This window comes from Garra rufa, chromosome 6 (genome assembly GCF_049309525.1).
Source record: "Garra rufa chromosome 6, GarRuf1.0, whole genome shotgun sequence".
Lineage (NCBI taxonomy): Eukaryota > Metazoa > Chordata > Actinopteri > Cypriniformes > Cyprinidae > Garra > Garra rufa.
In genome coordinates, this window is record NC_133366.1 from 26,103,974 (window position 1) to 26,128,247 (window position 24,274).

Sequence of the window (24,274 nt, forward strand, 5' to 3'; positions counted from 1 at the left end):
ACATTTTTAGACTCAGTGTGCAATGACCTTTACTCACCCTATTGTCATTCCAAATCCATTAAACCATTCATCTTCTGAACAAATATTAAAGGTAAGCTTCAGTGAAAAAATAAGGTACCGTTTTTTCGTTGTTTTTTGTTAGATAATAGTTGATTTTAACCATTTGTCGCTTTTTACCAAATTTGACGTCTGAAAAGACTATTTTTACCGAATAATCAGAGCCCGGTATTGCACCTTCGCCAATCGATTTTCGCCATCGGCTACGCTCGGTCTCATTCGTAAGTATGACGTCACTATAAGGACTCCATCTTTGTTTTGATTACACACGATAACGAACGCGAGATACTTAGTCGACATTTTGGACGTGAAATGAGTAATTCGCATTGCTGTGTTGGCGGATGCGCCAATAGGAAGAGTAATGATGTTAGTCTCCATACTTTTCCTAAGAACATGGCCCAAAGAAGAATCTGGATTCGTGGAATTCAGACCACAAGAGCCGAGTGGAACGGGCCAAAGATGGCGACAACCCTTGTCTGCTCTATGCATTTCACGTTAGAGTCATTCTCTTCATCGACAAGAACGAAGTGGTTGCTGGGTTTGCCGTGTAAGCCTGCCCTGAACCCGGAGACACCTTCTACTTCTATTTAACATAGCTACCAAACGAGGTACGCTTTTATAACTGATCACGATTGCAGTTGATGTTTCGACAATGAACTTGCTATCAAGTTAATGTTCGGCAAGTGAGAAAAACGCATTAACAATATTGAAATTTACCGGTAAATTTACGCACCAATTCGAGTTGTCTCGTCGGATTTCCACTTGTTCCTTTGCCAATTCAGGCCGTCTATCGCCGCGATCTTGCTCATTTCTTCTCAATATTGGTTCAAACTGATATGGCTGTGCATTTTCTTCAATATCAGACAGCTCATGTTCTGTAAACGACTCGGAAATATAACTATTTCTATCGCTTGATAGGCTGCTGTCGCTGTCCGCCATTTTGCTTTGTTTGGAGTTGTCCTTATAGTGACGTCGCAGTACCGAAGAATGCCTCGGCAGTTTCCGGAAATATTTTCGGGAATTTCCGTCCAGGTGTTGTAAACTGTGTGATTTATGACCGATTTCGCAGGTAAAACGTCGGATTTTTCCGTATTTTATTTGGTTACATGCAACTATACTATGATTCAATCTTGTTCAAAGCAACTTGATACTGTCGCTGAAGAATACCTTTAAGATATTTTTGATAAAATACCACATTCAAGGCTCAGAAAGGACTTCGGTAAAATAGTCCATATGAAATCAGTGGTTCAAGCTTTATGTTATGAAGCTACAAGAATACTTTTTTGCGCAAAGAAAACTAAAATGACAATCGTGGTACTCTCGTGAACGTGCGTCGAAGACTGACACAGAAGAGAAGAAATTGAACATGGTAGTTGTGTTGCGGTCTACACATGATCAGAAAGCTCTCGGATTTCATCATTTTAATTTTTGTCTTACAGGTTTGGAATGACATGAGGGTGAGTAATTAATGACAGAATTTTCATTTTTGGGTGAACTATCCCTTTAATCAGGAAATCATTGGATGGTTGGATTGTTGTTGTTTGTTAATTACTGCAATCATATGTTAGTGACAGGTTGCTGGAGGGAAGGGAATATTGCCAATCCCTTGCACAGATGAACGCGACCTCATTAAAAAACAGACCCATACTTTGGAGTGAGAAGAAAGGAAAATAAGGCTTTTATTGAAGATTACAGAGACACCGAGGCATTGAAATAATTTATAAGTACTATGACATTCTATACTGCAAATACAGCCAATTTCATGGTGATGAATTTAAATACTACTCTGTCTTTATCTATTGTGAAAATTTTTAACACAAGTAAAACCTGCATTCATATAAGTTAATTGCACTGGCACAACATTCAGCCGCAGGTAAAACAAATCTGCTGCAATCAAACAGAACAACCCTTAAATGTTAATTACCACAAAGAAAAAAAAAACTGAAAAATAAAAAAACCAAGATTATCAAAATAAGCCATTTCGAAAGATCTTAATATCATTCAGCAGTTAAAAAAAAAGAAATATGGAAATCTCCAATCTCAATTGGTTTATGGAAGGAGCAGTTTTCAGTGCAGAAACAGACGGCGCTTTATGGATGCAACAGAGAATATGTTCTTAGATGGCGAATAAGATCAAAGTTTATGCTCAAATACGCTTTGAATCACATCTGCTGGAGAAAACGATCAGAGTGAGTCAGACAGCTGGACAGAGAGGCAAAAACAGCTCAACTGCCAACTATCATAAGGTTCTATTGTTAAAATGAACTTTGAGTCCCTACCAGACACCCTCCCCTCTCATCACCTCTCCATTATGGACTCTCAAGATTTCAAATGTGGCTGTTTTCAAATGTAGCTACACAGAATGTCAAACCAAGTCTGGTACTACACCTGTCACCTTGCTGTAAGCAGAGTTTTACCTGTTTTCCCTTATTCATATTCCTCTAATGTGAGAATAAAAGTGGTCCCGTGCGACAACAACATATCTAGAATGAGCGGTAAAGGTTGTGTGTTGCCAGCCGCAGTGAAAAAGGCGACTCTTTATGGTCCACATGGGCATTGGCCTTGTCAGACAGTGTGGCGTTAATGATAATTTTTGGGGGTAAACTGCCAGAGGCTTGAAAGTGGTTACAGGAAAAACATAAAAACACAGGAGCCCCGCCAAAGCCTGACTCAAATTAACAACAGTTAACGTCAAAGCAGAGGACAGAGCTGACTATATCTGCTTCACCGCTCAGATAAACAGTGAATCTGGCTGTCTGAGTCACACGCATTGGCAGTGCATAGCTGAAACACGTCAGTGAGGAATGAGAAGTCAAAACCTGTAGAGGTGCGTCTTTACCCTTGTGAAAAGAAGTGTGCTTAAGTATTTTAAAAGTGCACTTTAAAAGTACACAGTTGACAACATAGTTAAGTACATGCCAGGGGTGTAAACTTTTGAACAGAATTAAGTAAATTTTTCTTAGTTTGCCCAAATATCTTTTTTTTCCCATTTAGTACTGCCCTTCAGAAGCTACAGAAGATACTTACATGTTTCCCAGAAGGAAAAAGAAGTTTAATTTACCCTGATCTTCAAAAGTTTTCACCCCCAGCTCCTAATGCATTGTGTCCTTTTGATGCATCAGTGAGCATTTGAACCTTCTGTAATAGATGCATAAGAGTCTCCCAGTTGTCCTCAGTGTGAAAAGATGGATCTCAAAATCATACACTGATTATTAAAAAGGGTTCAAATACATACAAATGCTAAAAAACAAAAGAGTTTGAGGGATCTGAAGGATTTTTCTGAAGAACAGCAGGAAGTTTAAAGGTTAAAGACAAACAAGGGATTCATGAACAACTATCACAAAAAAAAACAGCTGTGGATCATTCAGGTAAGAACACAGTATTATAGAATCAAGTGTATGTAAACTTTTAAATTAGGTAATTTTTTTAAAAATCAACTATTATCTCTTGTGGACTATATGTAAACTTTTGACCTCAACTGTGTGTGTGTATGTATATATATATATTATTTTATATATACATTTATGCTTTCCAACTTCTCAAAAGTCATTCTAAATAAAGTTTCTATAGGTTTTAGAAACATATCCTTAAGCAGAGCTCATGTTCCTTTTTGGTGCCTTTGATCATTTAAGCCAAGCCGACCTCCCATAATGCAATTGATTGATCTCTCTCCTCTGCAAAAGCGCCCGGAAAATCAGAATGATTGAACTTGTCTATTTTGACATAGGCCTGGATCTTTTCCGGTTTGAGAAGCCCCATGGTTCAATCGCTTTCAAGGCTCCCCTGGGTATCGCCATCTGCTCTTTTAGCTGTATCTTTAAAAGTCAGTATCTGTTCACATAAAAGTGATGCAGTTTAGTAGATATGCTGTAAAAGTGGTCAAAATATTTTCAGATTTGATTCAGAAAGGTGCTAGTAAGAGATACTTGATCATATGTCATGTAACACCTCCTTGAACTAATTTAAAGAAACTTTTTTTTTTTTCTCACGACTGTGGATAATCATACCCTGGAAATCCAGAGGTCTCGCGAGAGCACAATTTGAATTGTCTCTGCAAGACACTCTGGCATCGAGCAATGATGCAGGTTACTGCAATACGTAAGCAATTGTGGGAACCAATCAAATCGGTGTATCTGATGTAGGCGGGCCAGAGGCGAGCTAAGCTGATGATGACAGCACTGCGATGTCCGAATCATGTAGTAAACTTTGAAAGATCGCTGTCGCTACAGATGAACAACAAGTTGTTTGAAACGGCTTTGGCCGCTACAATGAACGAGTTAGACTTGGCTTTCCATATAAAAGAGGAACAGAAAACTGAAAACTCGAATCGTTCCTTTGCAAGAAGGACGTTTTTGCTGTTTTGCCGACTGGATACGGCAAGAGTTTAATCTATCAGTTCACGAGTTCAGCTTACATATAATTAGCCGGAGAATAGTAGTGCATGTTTGGCGTGCTGTCCGGTGAAGGGCTCCGAGCTCGGGAGTGGCCCGAACCCAGAGTACGTTACCCCCCAATAGGAGTAGCGAGAACTCGGAGTGATGAGATGGGGTGGTGGAGGTTTACTGATAAACCATCGAGTGAATTGAGGTGAGTCAGCTGTATTTAAACCTATGGCGCTGATTGACTGATTGATGTTTACGCTAAGCATCTGACGCGCTTCTCCCGGACTTTGTTAATGAAACATCATTTAGCTCTGCTGGTAGCTAAGCGTGTATTGTTGTGATTGGTCGTGGCGTTTTCCAATTGCGTGCAGTTAGAGTTTCAAATGCATGCTTGGTGCCGCCCCTCGAGTTAGGCAGTTTTCATTGCTCGATCCCAGACCCTTAATCTTAACAGATTAGGGTCTGGATTTTTCCAGGCTAGGATAATCATGAAATCTTGAGGAAATTATGAAACTATCAAATGGTAAACATTAGTTAAGGATGAAAAGCTCACGGAGTTGGCACTCTTAAAGGTTGTATCAGCGATTTCTAGCCTAAAACATAAAGTGTCAATTTCAGCTGACCTTTCTTCACGATCCGCTCGCTGCCTGCCCCATAAATTGTCTGTGAAAAAAACGCGTCTCTCTGGTCAGCCTAGGGTCCGAGATATGCCAAAAAAACAATCAGCGCTATCAACTATTCCACAGATAAACAAACAGTGTTCCAACCAATCAGCGTCAGGGGGTTATCTGTGGAAAGGTTGGTAGTGCCGATTGTTTTTTTGGCATATCTCGGACCCTAGGCTGACCAGAGAGACACGGTTTTTTCACAGACAATTTATGGGGCAGGCAGCGAGCGGATCGTGATGAAAGGTCAGCTGAATTTGACACTTTATGTTTCAGGCTAGAAATCGCTGATCCAACCTTTAAATAGGAAATTTACCTCAAATGATTTACCTCATACAATATCTCATTAGAAAATATGTTAAATATTCCAGAAACAGTGATAAATACATCAACCCATAACGTACAGCATTATACCAATAAATATCACATCTGGCTCTTCAAAAATTAGGCAAAACATCTTTTTATTTTCTGATTCAGACCATTTTTAATGTGATGAGATTAGCGTAATGAACATGATGTTGAGAGCGTGGAGAGCCTCTTATGGCTGGCAAAAATTGTAAACCATTCAGTGCAGCCTGATTAGTCACAAAAATAAGAAAAACAGATTGGATACCAAAAATACCACAAAAAACCCTTAGAGCACCAAAGCCTGTAAGAGGCATTACAGGTATTGAGTCGTTACCGGTTACAGGCTAGATCAAAGCTTACGAGCATAAAGGTAGTAATTACTGCTTCACAAAATCCCTGACCTTATGGTGTTCAATCAGGATGATGCATCTCCAGACGAGGAGGAATACAGAACTCAGAGCAGAGAACCTGGCTGTGCCTACTAACATTATTGCAACAAATTATGTGCTATCCTATGGAAGACCGTTTTCGCCACTGAATAAAAATTAAATAAGGTAACCATGACTTTTTATCTTATAATTCTGACATTTTGTCTCAGAGCTGAGATTTATACTCACAATTATGAGTTATAAAGTCAGAATTGCAAGACAGAAACGCAAATCTGACTTTTTTCTCAGAATTGTGTGATACAAACTCACACAGTTGGAAGTTATTTATTCAAAACTGTGAGAAACTGGCAATTCTGAGAAGTCTTTTTTTTCTCCCCTCAAAACTGGACCTTGAAATTATAACTGTAAAAAAGTCAGAATTACGAGATATTAACAATCCTGAGAAAAACAAGAACTGCCAGATACAAACTTGCAATTGTGAAAAGTTTATATCACAGTTCTGAGAAAAAAAGTCAGAATTGAGAGATTGTATCACGGAGTTATAAGAAAAATGTCAGAATTGTGAGTTTGTATCATGCAGTTCTGAGAAAAAAAAAATCTTATTTTATCTGAAAGGATTATTGCCGCTTTCTTTACACGCCAGTGCATTTAACAAACTCACAAACATCAGTGTGTATTTAACAAATGTCTTTTTTTGTTAGTAATTCATTCAAAGGATTGAAACATTATTTTTATTTGGTTGAAAACACTGAATATAGGCTAAAAGCACTGAGCGTGTCTATCTGGCTCAGCACCAGACAAGGCACAAAAGCACGTTTCAATTTAGCAGTGAAAGTTTAAATACACCGGTAATCATCCGAATGGTTAAAATGGATGAGTTTTGGGGGGTTGGAGTGGTTAAAATTGAACTGGAGGTGGCACAAACCAGATCAGAGCGGTACCCCTCGGTTGAAATTGCATTCGGTTTAGTTTTTCGTGTTAAAAATCATATTCCGGGGGTTAAGGGGTCTGTCCTTCAGATCATTGCAGGGGGGGGGGGGCTTCAGGGCGTCATGGGAAACATCAAATTCTCCAAAACTATTTACCAAACTTACGATAAATTTTCATATTTGAAATAACCAATGAAATCTGACAACAACTGCCTCATAAATGTTGTTTCTTATGCTCCAGTAGTGATAAAAAAAGCTTTTTTGGATGCTAGACCAGCCAATGCACATGTGCAGTCATGAGCACGGGTTTGCGAACATTGTCTGTTTCTACAGAAAAAAACAGGCAGCGTTCGCAAACTCTGTCAAACTGCTCTGAGAAAAAAGTCAGAATTGTGAGATATAAACTCACAATTCTAAGATAAAAAGAACTCCAAGATATGAACTTGCAATTGTGAGTTTATATCACACAATTCTGAGAAAAAAGTCAAATTGTGAGATACAAACTCACAATTCTGAGAAAAAAAAAAGAAATGTGAAATAAAACTTGCAATTTTGTGTTTGTATCACGCAATTCTGAGAAAAAAGTCAAACTGCAGGATACAATCTCACAATTCTGAGAAAAAAACTGAAAGATAAAAACTTGCAATTGTGAGTTTATATTATGCAATTCTGAGAAAAAAGTCGCAATTACCTTTTTTTATTTTTTTATTCAGTGGCAGAAACGGGCTTCCATAGTATCTTGCTAAACATTTGGCTTGAAAATGTTTGCAGTACTGCTTTTCCTTTCCATTTCTTGTCTTTTTCAAACCTGTATATAATATTATGGTTCTTTACATTGTTTACAGTGAAATTGCACATTTAACCTATTACACTTCAATAAATTCAGCCAATTTTGGTAAGATTTGTGCGACATAAATTGTCCATTGTCTGTTGTCAAGAAATTACCAACGTATAAAGCACGGCTAACACAAAAGTCACTTTCAAATCTAGCAACTTAGAATCTGTGAATCCGTTGTGAATTAGAAAAAGTTTTGCCCCTACAAAATTCTAATTTGTGTGGATTCCTTTTGAAATTCGTCAATGAAATTTCAGATCAACATTAAATGCGACTGCACTTTTAAATTTTTTCTTAACTGTCAACTTTATTCACCCTCAATTCAATCAAAAACTGTATGACATTCTTTTTTCTATGAATCATAAAAGAAGATACAGAACATAAAAGAAGTCAATGGTCAACCAAAACTGTTTGGTTACCAATTTTCTTATTTTGTGAACACCTTCTTTTGTGTTCCGCAGAGAGAGAAATCAGGTCATAAAGATTTTTTTTTTTTTTTTTTGTATGAATTATCCTTATAAGTATTACATAGACTTCTTGTGAATTAAAACGATAGAAGTTTGAGTACCTGACTATTCCTTTTGCAGCTTATTTCGTATCTTCTCTATCTGATGATCTCGTTCACACGTGCACAGATGACTGAGAGAAGAGCAGCAGGGCTGGAGCCATGGCTTCCATAATATTTGCCGAGGAGAAAGTTGTATTGGAACAGGCTTCAGACTCTGTGTATGACGGCTTACTGCTGCCCTTATAACCTCCAGAACCGAGTAGAACTGGGGCTCAGTATCAGGACTCAGGGGGGTGCTCTCTGTCGGGTCTTTCGACAGGTCATAAAGCAGCGGAGGGTCATGGAACGTGACGAATGGCTTAATGCAGAAGCAGATATGAGTGTGGAAGCAGGCAGAGCTATTCTCTGGGTAAAAGTCAGGGGTAAAGAAAAAGGCCTTCCAGATTGCATTACCTGGAAAAACAGGAAAGCCCGATTTCAAAATGTAAGGAATCAGTCATCGCCTGTATCTATCCATTTCTCAATCATTTACAGTACAAATCTTATCTAATCTAATCTTATCTACCCATTAAACGATGGTATGATAACACTTTACAATAAGGTTCATTAGTTAATGTTACTTAACTACATTATTTAACATCAACTAAGAATGAGCAATACTTCTACAGCATCTTTACTAATGCATTATTAAAATCACAAGTCGTGTTTGTTAACATTCATTAAAGGAGAAGTTCACGTCCAGGACAAAAATGTACAGATAATTTACTCACCCTCTTGTCATCCAAGATGTTCATGTCTTTCTTTCTTAAGTCGTAAAGAAATTGTTTTCTGAGGAAAACATTTCAGGATTTCTCACCATATAGTGGACTTCTATATTGCTTGCGAGTTTGAACTTCCAAAATTCGGTTTAAATGCAGCTTCAAAGGGCTCTAAACAATCCCAGCCGAGGAAAAATTGTCTTATCTAGTAAAACGATCAGTTATTTCGTAAAAAAAATGACAATTTACATACATTTTAATCTCAAATGCTCGTCTTGTCTAGCTCTGCTTGTACTCTGTGTATTCTGGGGTAGGTCGAAAAACTCATCTCATTTTCTCGTCCAACTTTAAAATTGTCCTACATTGCTGCAGAAGTACCCAGTGTTGACAAAGTAAACGTGCAAATAAGATCAAACAGCCTTTACAAAAAATGTAAAACCACAATGTTTGGAGAAAATGAGATGGGAGTTTTTCGACATACCCTAACTGTCTTGAACCGGAATCCACAGAGCAGACACAGAGCTAGAGAAGACGAGCATTTGAGGTTAAAAATACATAAATTGTTTTTTTTTTTTTTTCGCTAGATGAATTGTTTCACTAGTTGAGACCCTTCTTCCTCGGCTAGGATCGTTTAGAGCCCTTTGAAGCTGCATTTAAACTGCATTTTAGTTTAAACTCATGGGAACCATAGAAGTCCAATATATGGAGAGATATCCTGAAATCTTTTCCACAATAAAAAACTTATTTACGACTAAAGAAAAGACATGAACATCTTGGATGACAAGGGGGTGAGTAAATTATCTTTACATTTTTGTTCTCCTTTAATGCTTTGTGAAATAACATGAACTACCAATGAACGACTCTATTTTAGTTAACTAACATTAACAAAGATTAATAAAAATTGTAATTACAACCCATCACATGAGTGTATTAAAGTTAGGACTCACTGTTAGGTGGGTGCCATCTGACGGCATTCAGTTCTGCATTGCAGTAATGAAACATAAATTCATGTTCAGAACGCTCCACTTGCCCTTGCAGCAGAGGCAAGAGATCATGACCATCAATGACTCTGTAATGGAAACAAGTGGAGATGCACTGCAATTACTAGCCTAGTTATTGGGTAGCCATGATACAAAACATCATTATTCTATACTAATGAGCTACTGGGGATATCTTCATCTTACAAAGTGACTGAAAACAAATTCTAATCTATTGACGTCTATATATCCCAATATTTCAATCTACCTCCAGATTAGTAGCATCTATTGTCTCTGCATCTGTTGTCTCAGTAACCAAATCCTTGACTGGCAGATCTTGTTGCTAGGCTACAGATTCTCACCTGTCGCTGGGTAAGGAAGCACCAGCTAAATTCAGCGCCGTGGGGAAAATATCCATGTTGCTAGTGGGCTCATCAATGACCTTCCCGGCAGGTAAGACACCTGGCCAATGAAGAATCCCAGGTATCCGAATCCCACCTTCCCAGTTGGTGGACTTGCCAGCTGCTCGAGAGATGGCATGGAGAAACAAAGGATGTGAAAAATTGCACATTACCTTGTTTTTAAAACTGAAAATAATGCTGAAATGTAATGCTTTGTTTACAAGGGTTGGTAAACTGGCTCTCAGGGCAATTCTAAAAGACAAACCCTCAGAAAAAGTACCTTTGTATATGCCACTATAACCCCCATGCATCTCTCCATGGATGGAGATCTCTTCCAGGTGAGGCCCTTGATCTGAAGTCATATATACCAGCGTGTTTTCCTTCAAGTTTAAGCGCTCCAAAGTCTGCATGATCTGACCTAAGAACAGCAACAACAATGTAAGAAGTTAGATTGACAATCTAATCAATATTAAAACACAAAAACCAACCTGGTGCAACATTTAGCTAGAACTACTGGAAAAGTTACATCTTCCAGCGTAATACAGTACTGTATTGATTTTTATTAAAAATTCTCATTCGGGGTTTGTTTAAATCCATAACACCAAGGTAGAAACTTTTGGAATTTATTTACACAGTACACACTATTATATAAACAACTTACAACTGAGAAACACCACAAGCATTTTATCATACAAGGTCCAACAAGCAGAAATAAACAGAAAGAAATAGGATTTGAGGTTATTGAAAGTGCACTGGGTGCTACTGCAACTTTTTCTCACAATTCTGACTTTTTTTTCTCAGAATTGCATCATACAAACTTGCAATTCTGACTTTTTTTCTCAGAATTGCATAATACAAACAATTCAGATTTTTTTTCTTGGAATTGTGAGACATAAACTTGCAATTCTAAGAAATGTCGTTAGAATTGAAAGAAATAAACTCACACTTCTGACTTTTTGTCTCGCAAATGCAAGTTTATATCTCACAATTCTAACTTTTTTCCTCTAAATTATGAAATATAGAAAGTCCCATTTTCAGGGGGAAAAACTGATATGTTTTCAAAATTGAGTTTATAGCTCACAATTCTGACTTAATAACTAGCAATTGCGTGTTATAAATTCAGAAGTGCAAGACAGAACCTTGCAATTCTGCGAAGAAAAAGTCAGTTCTGACTATTTCTCATAATTGCGAGTTTATATCTCGCAATTCTGACTTTAAAACACAATTATGAGTTTATATCACGGATTTCTGAGAGAAAGAATTGTAAGATACAGACTTTGTAACTTGCAAATGCGAGTTTATATATCACAGTTCTGACTTTTTTCTCTGGATTGTGAGATATAGAAAGTCCCATTTTCAGGGGGGAAAAAGACTGATATGTTCTCAGAATTTAGTTTATAGCTCACAATTCTGACTTAATAACTAGCAATTGCGTGTTATAAAGTAGAACTGCAAGATAGAACCTTGCAATTCTGAGAAAAAAGTCAGTTCTAACTATTTCTCAGAATTGCGAGTTTATTTCTCAAAATTGTAAGTTTATATCTCGCAATTATCACTTAACACACAATTGTGAGTTTATATCACGTAATTCTGAAAAAAATCTGAATTGCGAGTTTATATCTCACAACTGTGACTCGCAATTGTGAGTTTATATCTCACAATTCTGACTTAATAACTAGAAATTGCGTGTTTTAAAGTCAGAACTATAAGATTGAACTTTGCAATTCTAAAAAAAGTCAGTTCTGACTATTTCTATATCGCACAATTCTGACTTTGTAACTCGCAATTCTGAGTTTATGTCTCACAATTATGACTTTTTTCTGAATTGTGAGATATAGAAAGTCCAATTTTGAGGGGAAAAAGACTGATATGTTCTCTGACTTAATAACTAGCAATTGCGTGTTATAAAGTAGAACTGCAAGATAGAACCTTGCAATTCTGAGAAAAAGTCATTTCACTTTATATCTCACAATTCTGACTTAATAACTAGCATTTGTGTGTTTTAAAGTCAGAAATGCAAGATAGAACCTTGCCATTCTGAGAGAAAAAAAGTCAGTTCTGACTATTTCTTAGAATTGTTAGTGTATATCGCACAATTCTGACTTAACTAGAAATTCCATAGTATAAAGTCAGAACTGCGAGATAGAGCCTAAAACTCAAAATTGTGGGTTATTAAGAGTTATCTCTCAGCTATGACTTTAGAACACACAATTGTGAGTTTATATAATGAAGAAAATTATATAAGATATAAATACACAATTCTGATAAAAAAATAAATAAATTAGAATTACAAGTTTGTTTCATGTTTTTTTTTTTTTTGATTCAGTGGCAGAAACGGACTTCCATACATGTCATTCCAAATAAATTACTCATGATACTTCATTTTATATTCCACATAAGACAGAAAGTCCTGCAGGTTTGGAATGACATGAGGATGAGTAAATGATGACAGAACTGTCATTTTTGAGTGAACTATTATTTTGCTTCCTTCAGAAAATGCAAATCTTGTTTCTGCAATTCACTGCAATGTCAAAAAAACAACATTTACCAGTCAAACGTTTTAACAGACTTGACTGAATGTTAGACATGATCCTAAAAAAAAAAAAAAAAACTTTAAATCTAAAAGTGTATGCTTTAATGCTTGAATAATGCAAATTCTGACTAGACATGAATTTCTTTAAAATATCTTGAAACCTCCAAAACTTAAAACGCACAATCCAATTATCTGGTTACCAGCTTGCAGTTTGCAACAGACAGAAAAATCAATCCATTCCTTCTGCTTATTCTCCCGAACACTCAAGTATGACTAAGAGAACTGTCCTTCGCTTTAAAATGATCACTCTCACGCACAAGTGATGACAGTATCTATTCTGTGCTATAAACAATGTCCTTTTTACATTTACTGTATATGATAACTATACTGATTTATTATTAGGTTTTTTCACAGATATTTTTAGAAACCATTCATTGTGCCCTTTTAAGGGACACGCTCATTGGTTTGTGATGAATTTGTTCTCAGCTCTGCTGCCTCAGAAGATAAATTTAGCAAATACGATAAGGATACCTTAATTAAAAACAAAAAACAGCATAAACTACAGTTTGAAATAATAGCTTATTACCAAGACTTTCTCTGTAAAAAAATAACAAAAACAAAAGGCCATTTATTGCACTTACATTAAATTACCAGTATATTTAGATTATTCACGTGACAAGTCAAAAGTCATTCAGTACCTACGCTCCAGTCTACCTCCATGACAGCATCACCATAGAGGCCATGCTGACTCCTTCCCCTGAAGTGAGAAGAGGCAAAAATTCCAGTGTGGACTTGGAGGAATGAGAAGAAGAGCAAGAATGGCCTCTCTGAATTCCTGTTATGTGTATAAAAAAAAACACTTCAATATTCAATCTTTGCATTACCAATGGACCAACACAAAGCACATTATTTCAGGGTTGTGTTATGCCATCAGATCAGGGATTAGGGCTTGGCTAAAAGTGATTTGCTTTTATGTGAGTTTTCACAAGGCTTTGTTTTACATTAAGGCAATGTCTTAGTGGCTTACAATGCATACAATACTGCACAGAGAGAATTTATACTTGATCATTATTATATGAATGTTTTTCAGTTCTGTAGCTTCCCTGTAATATAGATAAGAGTTGAGGCTGAGAGATACTGTTTTTTTAATTAAAGCAATAGTTCACAGAAAATGAAAATTTTTCTGCCATTATTGACTCGCCCTTTCTTTCTTCCAGGGAACATAAAATGACAAATTTTAAAGACTGTACTAGTTATTCTTTTCCACACAATGAATTTGGTTCAAACTTCAAAAAGGACACAAAAGCACCATAATAGTATCATAAAAGTGGTCTATATGACTTCAGATCCATTTCAAATCTTCTGAAGCCATGCAATAAACTGTGGTCATTATTCTGAATAAGATTATACTTTTATGGTGCTTTTGTGTCCTTTTTCAAGCTTGAAAGCCTTAAGGCTGGAATACACAACATGACTTTTGCCTAGATGTTTGTGGCAGTTGAAGTTTGGAGGAGTCAGCAACCACTCTACAGATATTGGGCAGTCGTAACTGACAGATTTGACAGGAAATATCATAGTGTATAATGTGCACAGGCTTTTTTTTTTATCTGAAGACTATGATTCCGTCCAGGCCAGTTAAGTTTGTTGTTCGAAATAACATAAAATGCTGCTAGTGTGTGGAGTGTATGATGCCCTTTTTTTCTCTATAACCAGTGTATGATTCTTGTTTTAAAAAGGACCTATTATGCCCTTTTTTACAATACAGTGCCTTGCAAAAGTATTCATACCCCTTAATTCTTCTTCACATTTTATGTTGCTGACTTATGTTAAACTGCAAGTTTAATGTTAAACTACATGTTGCAGATTTACACCTGCAAAGTACCATCCCAAAAGTAAAATATGCTTGTTTTTCAATGGCAGGGACTGAGAGATTTGTCAGAGTAGAAGAAAAGCTCAATGCACCAAAATATTGAGACAGCCTTAATGAAAACCCAGTCCAGAGCATTCAGAACCTAAGACTGGGCAGGAGCTTTACCTTCCAACAGGACAATGAACCTAAGCACACAGCAAGAGTGGCTTATAGACAACTCTATGAATGCCTAGGCTTGAACCCAATCAAACTTTTCTGGAGAAAACTGAAAATGTCTGCCAGACCCTATCCAAGCTAGCAGAGCTTGAGAGGTGAAGAGGTGAGGCAAAGAATGGCAGATAATTGCCAAACGTTGATGTGCAAATATTGTTGCATCATACCCAAATAGACTTGAGGCTGAAAAGGTGCTCAGTTCAGGGTATGCATACTTATGCAATGTACTCATTTTAGTTTTGTTTTTGTTTTTGATTACATTTTTGAAGTTGTGACTATTCTGTTTTGGCTTTGTCATTATGGTCCATGGAGTGTAGATTTAACACAGTTTAAATAAGGCAATTACATAACAAAATGTTAAAAAAAAAAAAAAAAAGAGGGGTATGAATGCTTTCGCCAGGCACTATATGTAATATAAGTCTCAGGTGTCCCCAGAGTGTAAATGTGAAGTTTCAGTTCAAAATACCCCACATATCATTTATTATATCAATTTTGAAAATGCCTATTTTGAGTGGAGGCAAAAACACGTCTGTGTGCCTGTATCTTTAAATGCAAATGAGTTGCAGCTCCTTGCCCCCTTTTCCAGAATAGGAATTTGCCAAAAATCTGTTTGGTTTTGATTATCATGTCTATTGCGCTAAAATGAGTTTTAAAGCCATATCAGTTTAAACTTCTGATACGCAAGTGCACAGAAAGCGGCTATCACACAGCATTTGAGTACTAAATTAAGTTCTCTTTCATGTGCTATTGCAGTTAAATTGTCAAATTCACCTAATTTTATGTTAAAAACACACAAGTTACAAAAACAGTTGGTTAGGTCTGTGAAGGTAAACAGCTGGGAAAGAAATCACATGTTTATATTAGATCTGAGTGGCAGCAGTGTAATATACAGTAAATAAATAAATAAATCCACTGCTCTTGTTTCCTCTGAGGTTGGGACTCTAAATAGTGTTCTGTGCTCATCTGTGCAGCCAACAATAGAACAGTTAGCATGCTTTTGCCATGGCGTAAGAACTGATACACTGTTATTGCTTGCAAAACAAAGCTAATTTTTTTTCAGATGCTTGCAGAGAAAGGCTTACCAAAACAAAGTTACTAGGTTGGCCTTTTTCACGTTTTCTGGTTTGGTTTGCACCTTAGACCCAATTATAGCATATAAACAGAAAAAGTCAGATTTTCATGACATGTTTTGCCTTTAAAATTTGTTCCGATTTTAGTTTTGCAGTGAATTCCAGTATTTAATCAAGAGACCTGTACATTCTCTAAAATTACACAGAAGAAATAGCGTAATGCAGGTTTGGAATAAAAAGGAGAACAGAATGACAATTTGATTTTTGGGTGAGCTCTACCTTTTGGGGGTTAATCAAATTAATAATGCAGAGGCTTAAGTAAGACCTTCATTTTCAATACAGACCTTTCAAATGGATTGACAATTTCCCCTGATATTAATTCAGTCACTGCATTCGTTAAGGTCAAAGCAAGTCTCTGAAAAAAGCTTTTTGCACCTTAACATTATTAGAAAAAGTGGACACATACCTTTCCAGAAAGTCTATGGCTTCACTGGTCATCCTTTGTGTGATGTTCTCTGATGTATATGGTTGCTCCACAATCTCCGCTCCTCGCATGACAAAGCAATTTAGATTGGGGAATGTGTACACCAACAAACCAAAGAGGATCACCACTACCCCCACCAGGCCCAGAAAACCAACAACTGCCCTCCTGGGCACAGTTATCATTCCTATAATATGGAGTAACGCCAAGGAAATTAGACCAATATTAAGGGCCTTGTATGGGATGTAACTAGTGACAAAATATAGGACAGAGCCATGTCCAGGCTGGCAGTCCCGAAGGTGCGTCATAATGGTGCCATAGAAGTAGTCAAAGCCATGAGAGTTCGGATGGTGGCAGTGGTCGGCACTGTCTTCACAGTTGAGACCCAAGTGCCATTTCCCTAAAAAAAAAAGTGTTTAGGAACATTAGCATTTGATGATGGGCAAAACATTACATTAAAGCCAAAAAAAAAAAGATTTAAAATGTTGTTAAAATGAACGTTGTGAATTTAATAAAGAATGAAACATTACAACAACTAAAAAGAGATGAATATACTCAATTTTGCACCAGATTGATGCATGGACCTCAATATATTCCACCACATCTGTAAATTATTGGCTCGCTTTATTTGCCTCACTAATTGGTTCACCTTTTTGTTGTTCAAACAGACATTTACCTGCAAACAACAAATTTCCTAGGTTTGCCTGAGACACAAGACTCACAAATATCAAACATTACCTTTCAGGCTCTCGCTTGCCCCTTGGGTGTTACAGGCAGTTTTAAGAAATGTATGTTTCAGAGTGTCTGCTTATTTAGACAATCTACTTTTCTGCACTCCCTCTCAGAACGAGTAAAGGACAAGCAGATTCCTCCAGGATGTGCCTTCGTCTGTTGGGCCTAATGGTTTTGACAATGGCTGTTATTCTCTTGGGGTTTTTGCTAAACTTGTGTTTGGACAGCAACATAGCATTGCCCACCCTCACTTCAACTGTCAGTTGATTCTTCAGCTTGCATGCAAGACCCCTCATTTCTAATAACTGTAACCTCACGTCCCGATTCACAGAGAAAAGTTGATAAACAAACACTGAGTTCAAGGTCAGAGCAGTGAAGGGCTTACGACCCTCATAATTTCAGAGGACACACAAATTATCTTGAATTATTATTCTTGTTTCTGGTTTTGAAACCTACTTTCTCTGAAAACACTGCATTTTGGTCAAATCAGACAACACCACAGCGGTGGCATGCATAAATCAGCAGGAGGGTAGTCACTCGTCAAGGCTGCACAGTTTGGCAACTGAGTGGAAGAGTGCACGTTCCTATTCATTATATGTGATGTAATCAACTGGTGAATTAAGTCTGTGAGAGATATGGATATGTCATTTTATGAAGGGCGCAAATCATCTAAAAACCACTAAATCCATTCTCAGATCTAACTGTGATCTTGAACACACTCTTTCAGTCCCCTTTTGATCAAACATTGATTTCCTACAAAAGATGAAAAGCATGGAGTTTACTGCAAAGTGAGTCAGCAAGCTGCATACTCTACCCCAGTTGCACGCATTTGTGTTTAATTTTTTAAGGTGTCCCTTAAGCCGAATCCACATTTTGTCCCTGAGGTAAGCCTGTCATTTTTAATTTGCTCATCTGTAGTGATGCTATCTTTTCATCCAGTGGTATATCACGCAATGTCACTGATTTTTGAGACATGGGACAATGCAAACTACAGAAGTGAATAAACAAACAAACAGAAAAATCAATTAATCATTAAAATAATTATTTTGGATTAATCAGTTGAACGTGTTCAGAGATATTGGTGAAACTTCCGGCTTATGCTCTTTTCTCACAAAATGTGTTTTTCCTTGCCCTTTTTAAAGGTCCACTGAAGTGCCTTGAAACATGCAGCGTTATTCTGTGGTGACGTACTTTTAACTGAAACAAAAACATATCGCCCAGCCCCGCCCACTTATTTTGAATAGCCAATAGCATTCCATTTATATCTGCTCGGGCCAGAGCCGTTAAGCTCGGTAAAGCTGCATTTGTAAGCTTATGACAGCCACAGACTAATAAATTACCCCACAGATTCAATATGAAACTCTTGCTAAAACAAAATAGTGATCATAATCATGCTGAGGCTGTGTAGTTTAATACATGCCGATCGCACATATGATCCGCTCCGTGTATTGCGTCTCTGTGTACGGGGCGGGACCTTACGGACTCTAGAGAGCATTTGATTGGTCAGAACGTTTGATGAGAAACTGAAGTGCACGGTGATATCATCAAAATCGTTGATTCATATTGGCGGAAGTGACGAGACTGTAAGTTTTGAATGCCCATATCTTGTAAACGCGAATTTTGTCGTTGTTTTGAAGCACACTAGCTTATTAATAATCTTAAGGCTAATTAATTCATATTAAAAGCCAAAAAACTTTGATTTTGATTTCAGGGGGACTTTAAATATGTGTCAACATATAAAGTCAGATATTAATGGAATATCTAATATTTATTATAAATATTGATGGAACTGGCACATAGAGTGCCTTGTGAAAGTATTCACAACCCTTCCTTTTTTTTCACCTTTTCCTCTGTTGTTGCCGCCTTATGTTAAACTGCTTTAAAATTACTTTTTTTTTCACATTAATTTACACTCCAAGTAAAAAACAGGTTTTTTTCTGCTGCATTGAATGTTCACAGAAGCATGTAGTCCCCGTTACCCTTGTGGAAGAAGTTTGAAACAACCAGGACTCTTCCTAGAGTTGGCCTCCTGGTCAAACTGACTCTGGCCTTGGCTAGAGTGGTGACCATGATCCTGATGGTACTCTAGTTGAGCTCCATGATCATATAGATAAAAGAAGCTTACAGAAGGACTAACATCACTGCAACACTCCACCAAACTTTATTTAACAGGGTACAACCGCAGCTCCACAGGTGATGCAGGTGTTGAAGTCGTGTGAAGGCATCTCCACAACATTATGAAAAATACCACTGAATTTAAAGGATACAACTCGAAGAAAACGATAAGAGTTACACGTTTCCTTTTTAAATACTGTCAGTAATGCGCCGAGCCATACAAATTCACACTGCAATAAATAGGCCTATCTGTTACCACTAAAAATAGATGTTCTCCTTATGTTCACCTTTTCAGAATAACTGCATAAATCTAATTTGATTTTAATGGTTTCAAACAATCGAAATGCTATTTGGCCACTGTAAAAGAATTAGATCAACTCTATTCTAAAACATTCTCAACATTATTTATTGATATTTTCATATATCTATTATAAATCATAACAAGGATACTGGATAATTTCCTTAATGTCTTGACTTGTTGTACTTTTGACGGTGTTAAACACGGTGTCACGTGGATGGAATTATGCATGGAAATGATATGCAGATGAGGTTATGCATAGTAAAACTAGGCATTGTAAGCTCCATATATGGAGATTTTAGGAAAGGAGACTGGATGCAGATGTACAGTACGTATGCAAAATCTTCCCCTGACCGGGATTTATTAAGGGATTTTTGTGCAGGTTCTGGCGTATGCATTGTTTTATAAGTCTGAAAACTTTTTTTTTTTTTGAGTATGCAAAAAATAGCTTTTCTGCATACATACACTTTTAGGATGAAATCGACAAAGAGGGAAAAAGGGATTTATGGTGGTGTGGCAAGACTCAATTTTTTTTCAGTGAATACACATGAAACACACTTGGAATTTGAAAAAAAAACAAAAACAAAAAAAAACCACCTAAAACACTATGAGAAACAAGATTCTCTGGTCTGATGAACCTCAATTTTAAGCATCCTGTTTAAAGAAACCAGGACCTGCTTATGACCTGAAGAGAAACATTCAAAAAATAAAGTGTGCTGGTAGCAGTCTCATGCTGTGGGGCTGTTTTCATTAGCTGGGACTAAGGGACTTGTCAGAGTATTAAAAAAGCAAAATGCACCAAAATATTGAGATAGCCTTAATGAAAACCCAGTCTAGAGCATTCAGAACTTTAGACTGGACAGAAGGTTCACCTTTCAATAGGGCAATGACCCTAAGCACACAGTAAGAGTGGCTTAATGCCAACTCTATGAATGTCCTTGAGTGGCCCAGCCACAGCCTGGGCTTGAACCCAATCAAATATTTCTGGAGAAACCTGAAAATGTCTGCCAGATCCCATCTAAGCTGACAGAGCTTGAGAGGTGAAGAGGTGAGGCAAAGAATGGCAGATAATTGCCAAATGCTGATGTGCAAATATTGTTGCATTATACTCAAAAAGACTTGAGGCTGTAAAGGTGCTTCAGCTATGTACTGAGACTTATGCAGTGTACTTATTTCATTTTTATTTTATTTTTTTTATAAATTTATAAAGGTTGTGACAATTCTGTTTTTGCTTTGTAATTATGGTACAGTGTAGATTGATGTGGGGGAAACAGTAATTTAAAACAGTTTAACATAAGGCAGCAACAAAAAGTGGAAAAAATAAAGGGAATGAATGTATATTTTTACAAGGTACTGTAAATAAGTTAATTAATCTAAAATAATAATAATAATAATACTTTTGTATGCACTTAAGTTAAGAAGTTAAAAATAAACAAATAAAAAAAATAAATACTGTTCATTTGAACTTTCTATTTATTGCAGAAGCAGTTTCCACCAAAATATGAAGTAGCACAACTGTTTTCTACATTGATGATGATAATAATAAATGTTCCTTGAGCAGCAAATTAGCATATTAGAATGAATCTTGACAATTTTGATCTATATGAAATATAAATTATGGCCTGAAAACAGTGTTTTTTAGGAATAAATTTAATAAATAAAATTAAATAACACAATCATGGTGTGTGTTAACAGCATTCTATCAATAATCTTGGTTTATTTTTTATAGCAGAATGTTGCTGTTATTAAATCCAATGACAAGTAGAATTAATAGACATATTTTTTCCCATGTCCCAAAAATCAGTGACATCAAATTTGCAACCCCAGGACAGCTTAAGCAATCAATCTACATTGTAGTTGCTATTTAAGTGCATATCTCTCTAAAGATACAATCGCCAAGTCAGCTTGGCACTTAATAGCACTCAATCCTGAGTCAATCAATCATTTTATAGGTTGTATAATAACACTGCTCTAAGTCCAAGTTTTAAAAATTAATTTACATAGAATTTATTAATTTTGATTCATACAAGCTAAAAAGATAACCCAATTTGTCATTAACAACACTGGAATATCTGTAATAACTATGAGTGGTTTGAAATGTGGAGCTGTTTATATACCTAATGAGATGCCAAACGATTTTAAGGTTAACTGCATAACTCTAATTCTCTGAAGATAGTGATCTCAACACCCTTCCCTCCTTGCAGTCAGAACAAAGAAGAGATATGTTAAGAATTGGGCAATGACACATGACCCTTGCCATTCCCGTGATCTGTCAGTCAGCCATAACATGTATTGTCATTGGTCATGCCTGAGGCATTTCCCACAGTGACATACTTTAAGCAAGTTACATACCAATTAGAGCGGTAGAATAGCCTTGCCCTTTGACAGCCTTGGCAAAGGTGATTTCTTCTTGTGGGAGGCCTCCTGACGACGCAGTAAAGAGATAAACTCCCATACGCCCAGTTGCTGCCATACCTATGGTTTTAAAATAAAAAATTAAAAAAAATTAAAAATTTAGTGAGAAACCTAAATCAATGTTCTGCTAATAATCTTGACTAATGATCAGCGATCTCTCATACACAAATAGTGATTTTAAACACTTTAACACCAAGTCCTAACAATACTTTAAAAACAGCACATATTGCTTATTTCAGTAGAACTCCATTTGCAGTAACTCTAGCACTGACCTGACCGGATAGGGTATCTGCCTGTGAGGAAGGCTGCCCTGCTGGGAGTGCAGAGCGGCGCAGCAGCTATGTGTTGGGTCAGTTTCACCCCTTCCAGGGCCAGTCTGTCAATGTTAGGCGTCCTGCGGGCCAGAAACACCACAATACAACACAATCTCATTATGCCTGTGAGAGAGATGACTATTCACCTGGCTACTCTATGGAATAAAAATACAGATTTTTTTTTTTCCTGCAGAATTCTGAGTTTATAGAATTGTTGTTTTTTTTTTTACAAAAAAAAAAAAAATCTAACAATTCTGTGAGTGCCTCACAATTCTCAGAATTGTGAGAAAAAAAGTGAAGAAATAGCTGTGGAATACAAAGTCGCAATTACCTTATTTATTTTGTTTATCCTGTAGCAGAAACAAGCTTCCAAACAAACTATTCATCTTTGACCCATACTGTATATGAACCCATCGAAAGGAAAATCTCATGCAAGTCAAATTTTCTCATTTTGAATAATTCTTACACAGTATCTTTTGACACTGCTGGTCTAATTGTACATTATTTCACATGCAGAGTACATATATGTAACGACTAAAACGTTAAATGTGGTCCATATAGGCAGCCAGTTAGTATGGATTTCCTGGAAGAACTCTAAATAAAAGCAATAAATTCAATTATATGAGCAAACCTGAGGGTTGTGTTTCCGTAGCATCCAAGGTCTCCGATTCCTAAATCGTCCACCATCATAAAGACAAAATTAGGTTTTCTACCACTGTCTGCACCAGCAGTACAGAGATGCAACAGGACAAGGGTGCACTGGATCCAAGAATGGGATTTCATTGTACACCCTGAAAGAGAAGAAAGGTAACAGAAATTGAAAATAGATCACAAACAACACTGTGTACCTCTAAATGTTTAACTTCATTCATTATATATATATATATATATATATTATATATATATATATATATATATAGTAACGTTACTTCAGCTCAAGGGTGTTGCCAACAAGCCATCATTTCCAAAAAACACCTTTTTCAACTAATATTTAGACTTTATAAAAATAATAAAAGTATTATTATTTTGTTTAAAAATTAAATACATTTATTTTAAGTAAACCAACACTGCTGGAAGCTTTTTATAAACCTAATGTAAGCTACTGAATTGTAGTCAATAACATTTTGAGTGACCATCAAATAATTTAGATACTGAGTGCAATGGTCGAGCGTGCACCCTATCTGCAAACCTACTTATTATAATCCATTTTTTCCATTTCTAAATAGGCTATTCGTATGCTAAACTAACCTATCCAACACGTTTGGAGTTCAGACTAAATACATTTTCTCCTAAAACGGTCATTCTGCCGTGGCTTAACTTTACCTGCTGCATCCAAGACGAGAGAGAAATCATCTGACTGCTGCCAGAAACAATAATGTCGCTGCAGATGCTAGTTAATGCATAATATGCTAGTTTGGTGTAAACAAACATCACGCTCAACCTGTAAAGGAAGTTTGGTACATTAGATCACGTGACTCGCGTATGTTAATGATTAGTCAACTGATAGGATGGAAACAGTGTTGCCAAGTCCGCGGTTTTCCCGCGGAAGTGAGATGTTTTCGCGAGTGGTTTGTCCGCGGGTTGAAACGACCCAAATAACGTTATTTTTATTCCCTGGAATGCGAACTGTGTTACTTGGGGAACCCCTCCACGTGTATTAATCAACACTTTTCACTTTCAATCGTCTGTATTACGTTTCATTTGAATAAAGGGCTGAAATAAAATGTCAGTGAAGAACCCATAGACATATATAGAGATATAATAATCTCTATTATGTCTATGGAAGAACCTGGAAATGTCGTGTAGCGCATTGTAGCAGCAGTCATTTTCAGGAACCTGAAACGAAAAGGTTTTTGTTTCTGCAAAATTGTTGGGAGACTTTGGCTTTCGTTGTACCAGTTTGTCTGCCGCAACATGCTTAGAGATTATAATTATAGGTTTTCAGTCAAACAGCGCCACCTCTCGGTCATTTTAATATACAAGG

At 36.7% G+C, this 24,274-nt stretch overlaps 1 protein-coding gene across 1 annotated transcript; it reads right to left on the reverse strand.

Moving 5' to 3' along the window:
• Window positions 1–5,548: 5,548 nt before the first annotated feature.
• On the reverse strand, window positions 5,549–23,748 carry sts (steroid sulfatase (microsomal), isozyme S). The gene is made up of 10 exons (XM_073842870.1): window positions 23,614–23,748; window positions 22,922–23,081; window positions 22,249–22,370; window positions 21,914–22,036; window positions 16,402–16,816; window positions 13,481–13,617; window positions 10,530–10,667; window positions 10,211–10,370; window positions 9,819–9,940; window positions 5,549–8,566 (listed from the first exon to the last, which is right to left on the reverse strand). Exons 2-10 carry the CDS (start codon window positions 23,071–23,073, stop codon window positions 8,178–8,180), a joined length of 1,758 nt encoding a protein of 585 aa, XP_073698971.1. The 5' UTR covers window positions 23,074–23,081; window positions 23,614–23,748; the 3' UTR covers window positions 5,549–8,177.
• Between the last annotated feature and the right edge of the window lie 526 nt (window positions 23,749–24,274).

Bases quoted from the DNA above. Each gene is read 5' to 3' on its own strand.
- sts (XM_073842870.1), bottom strand. From the start codon at position 23,073: ATGAAATCCCATTCTTGGATCCAGTGCACCCTTGTCCTGTTGCATCTC. The intron at 16,817-21,913 runs GTATGTAACTTG...TTTTTTTTTTAG, and splicing joins CTATTCTACCGCTCTAATTG to GGAAATGGCACTTGGGTCTC. The intron at 10,371-10,529 runs GTACTTTTTCTG...TCTCTCGAGCAG, and splicing joins TTATAGTGGCATATACAAAG to CTGGCAAGTCCACCAACTGG.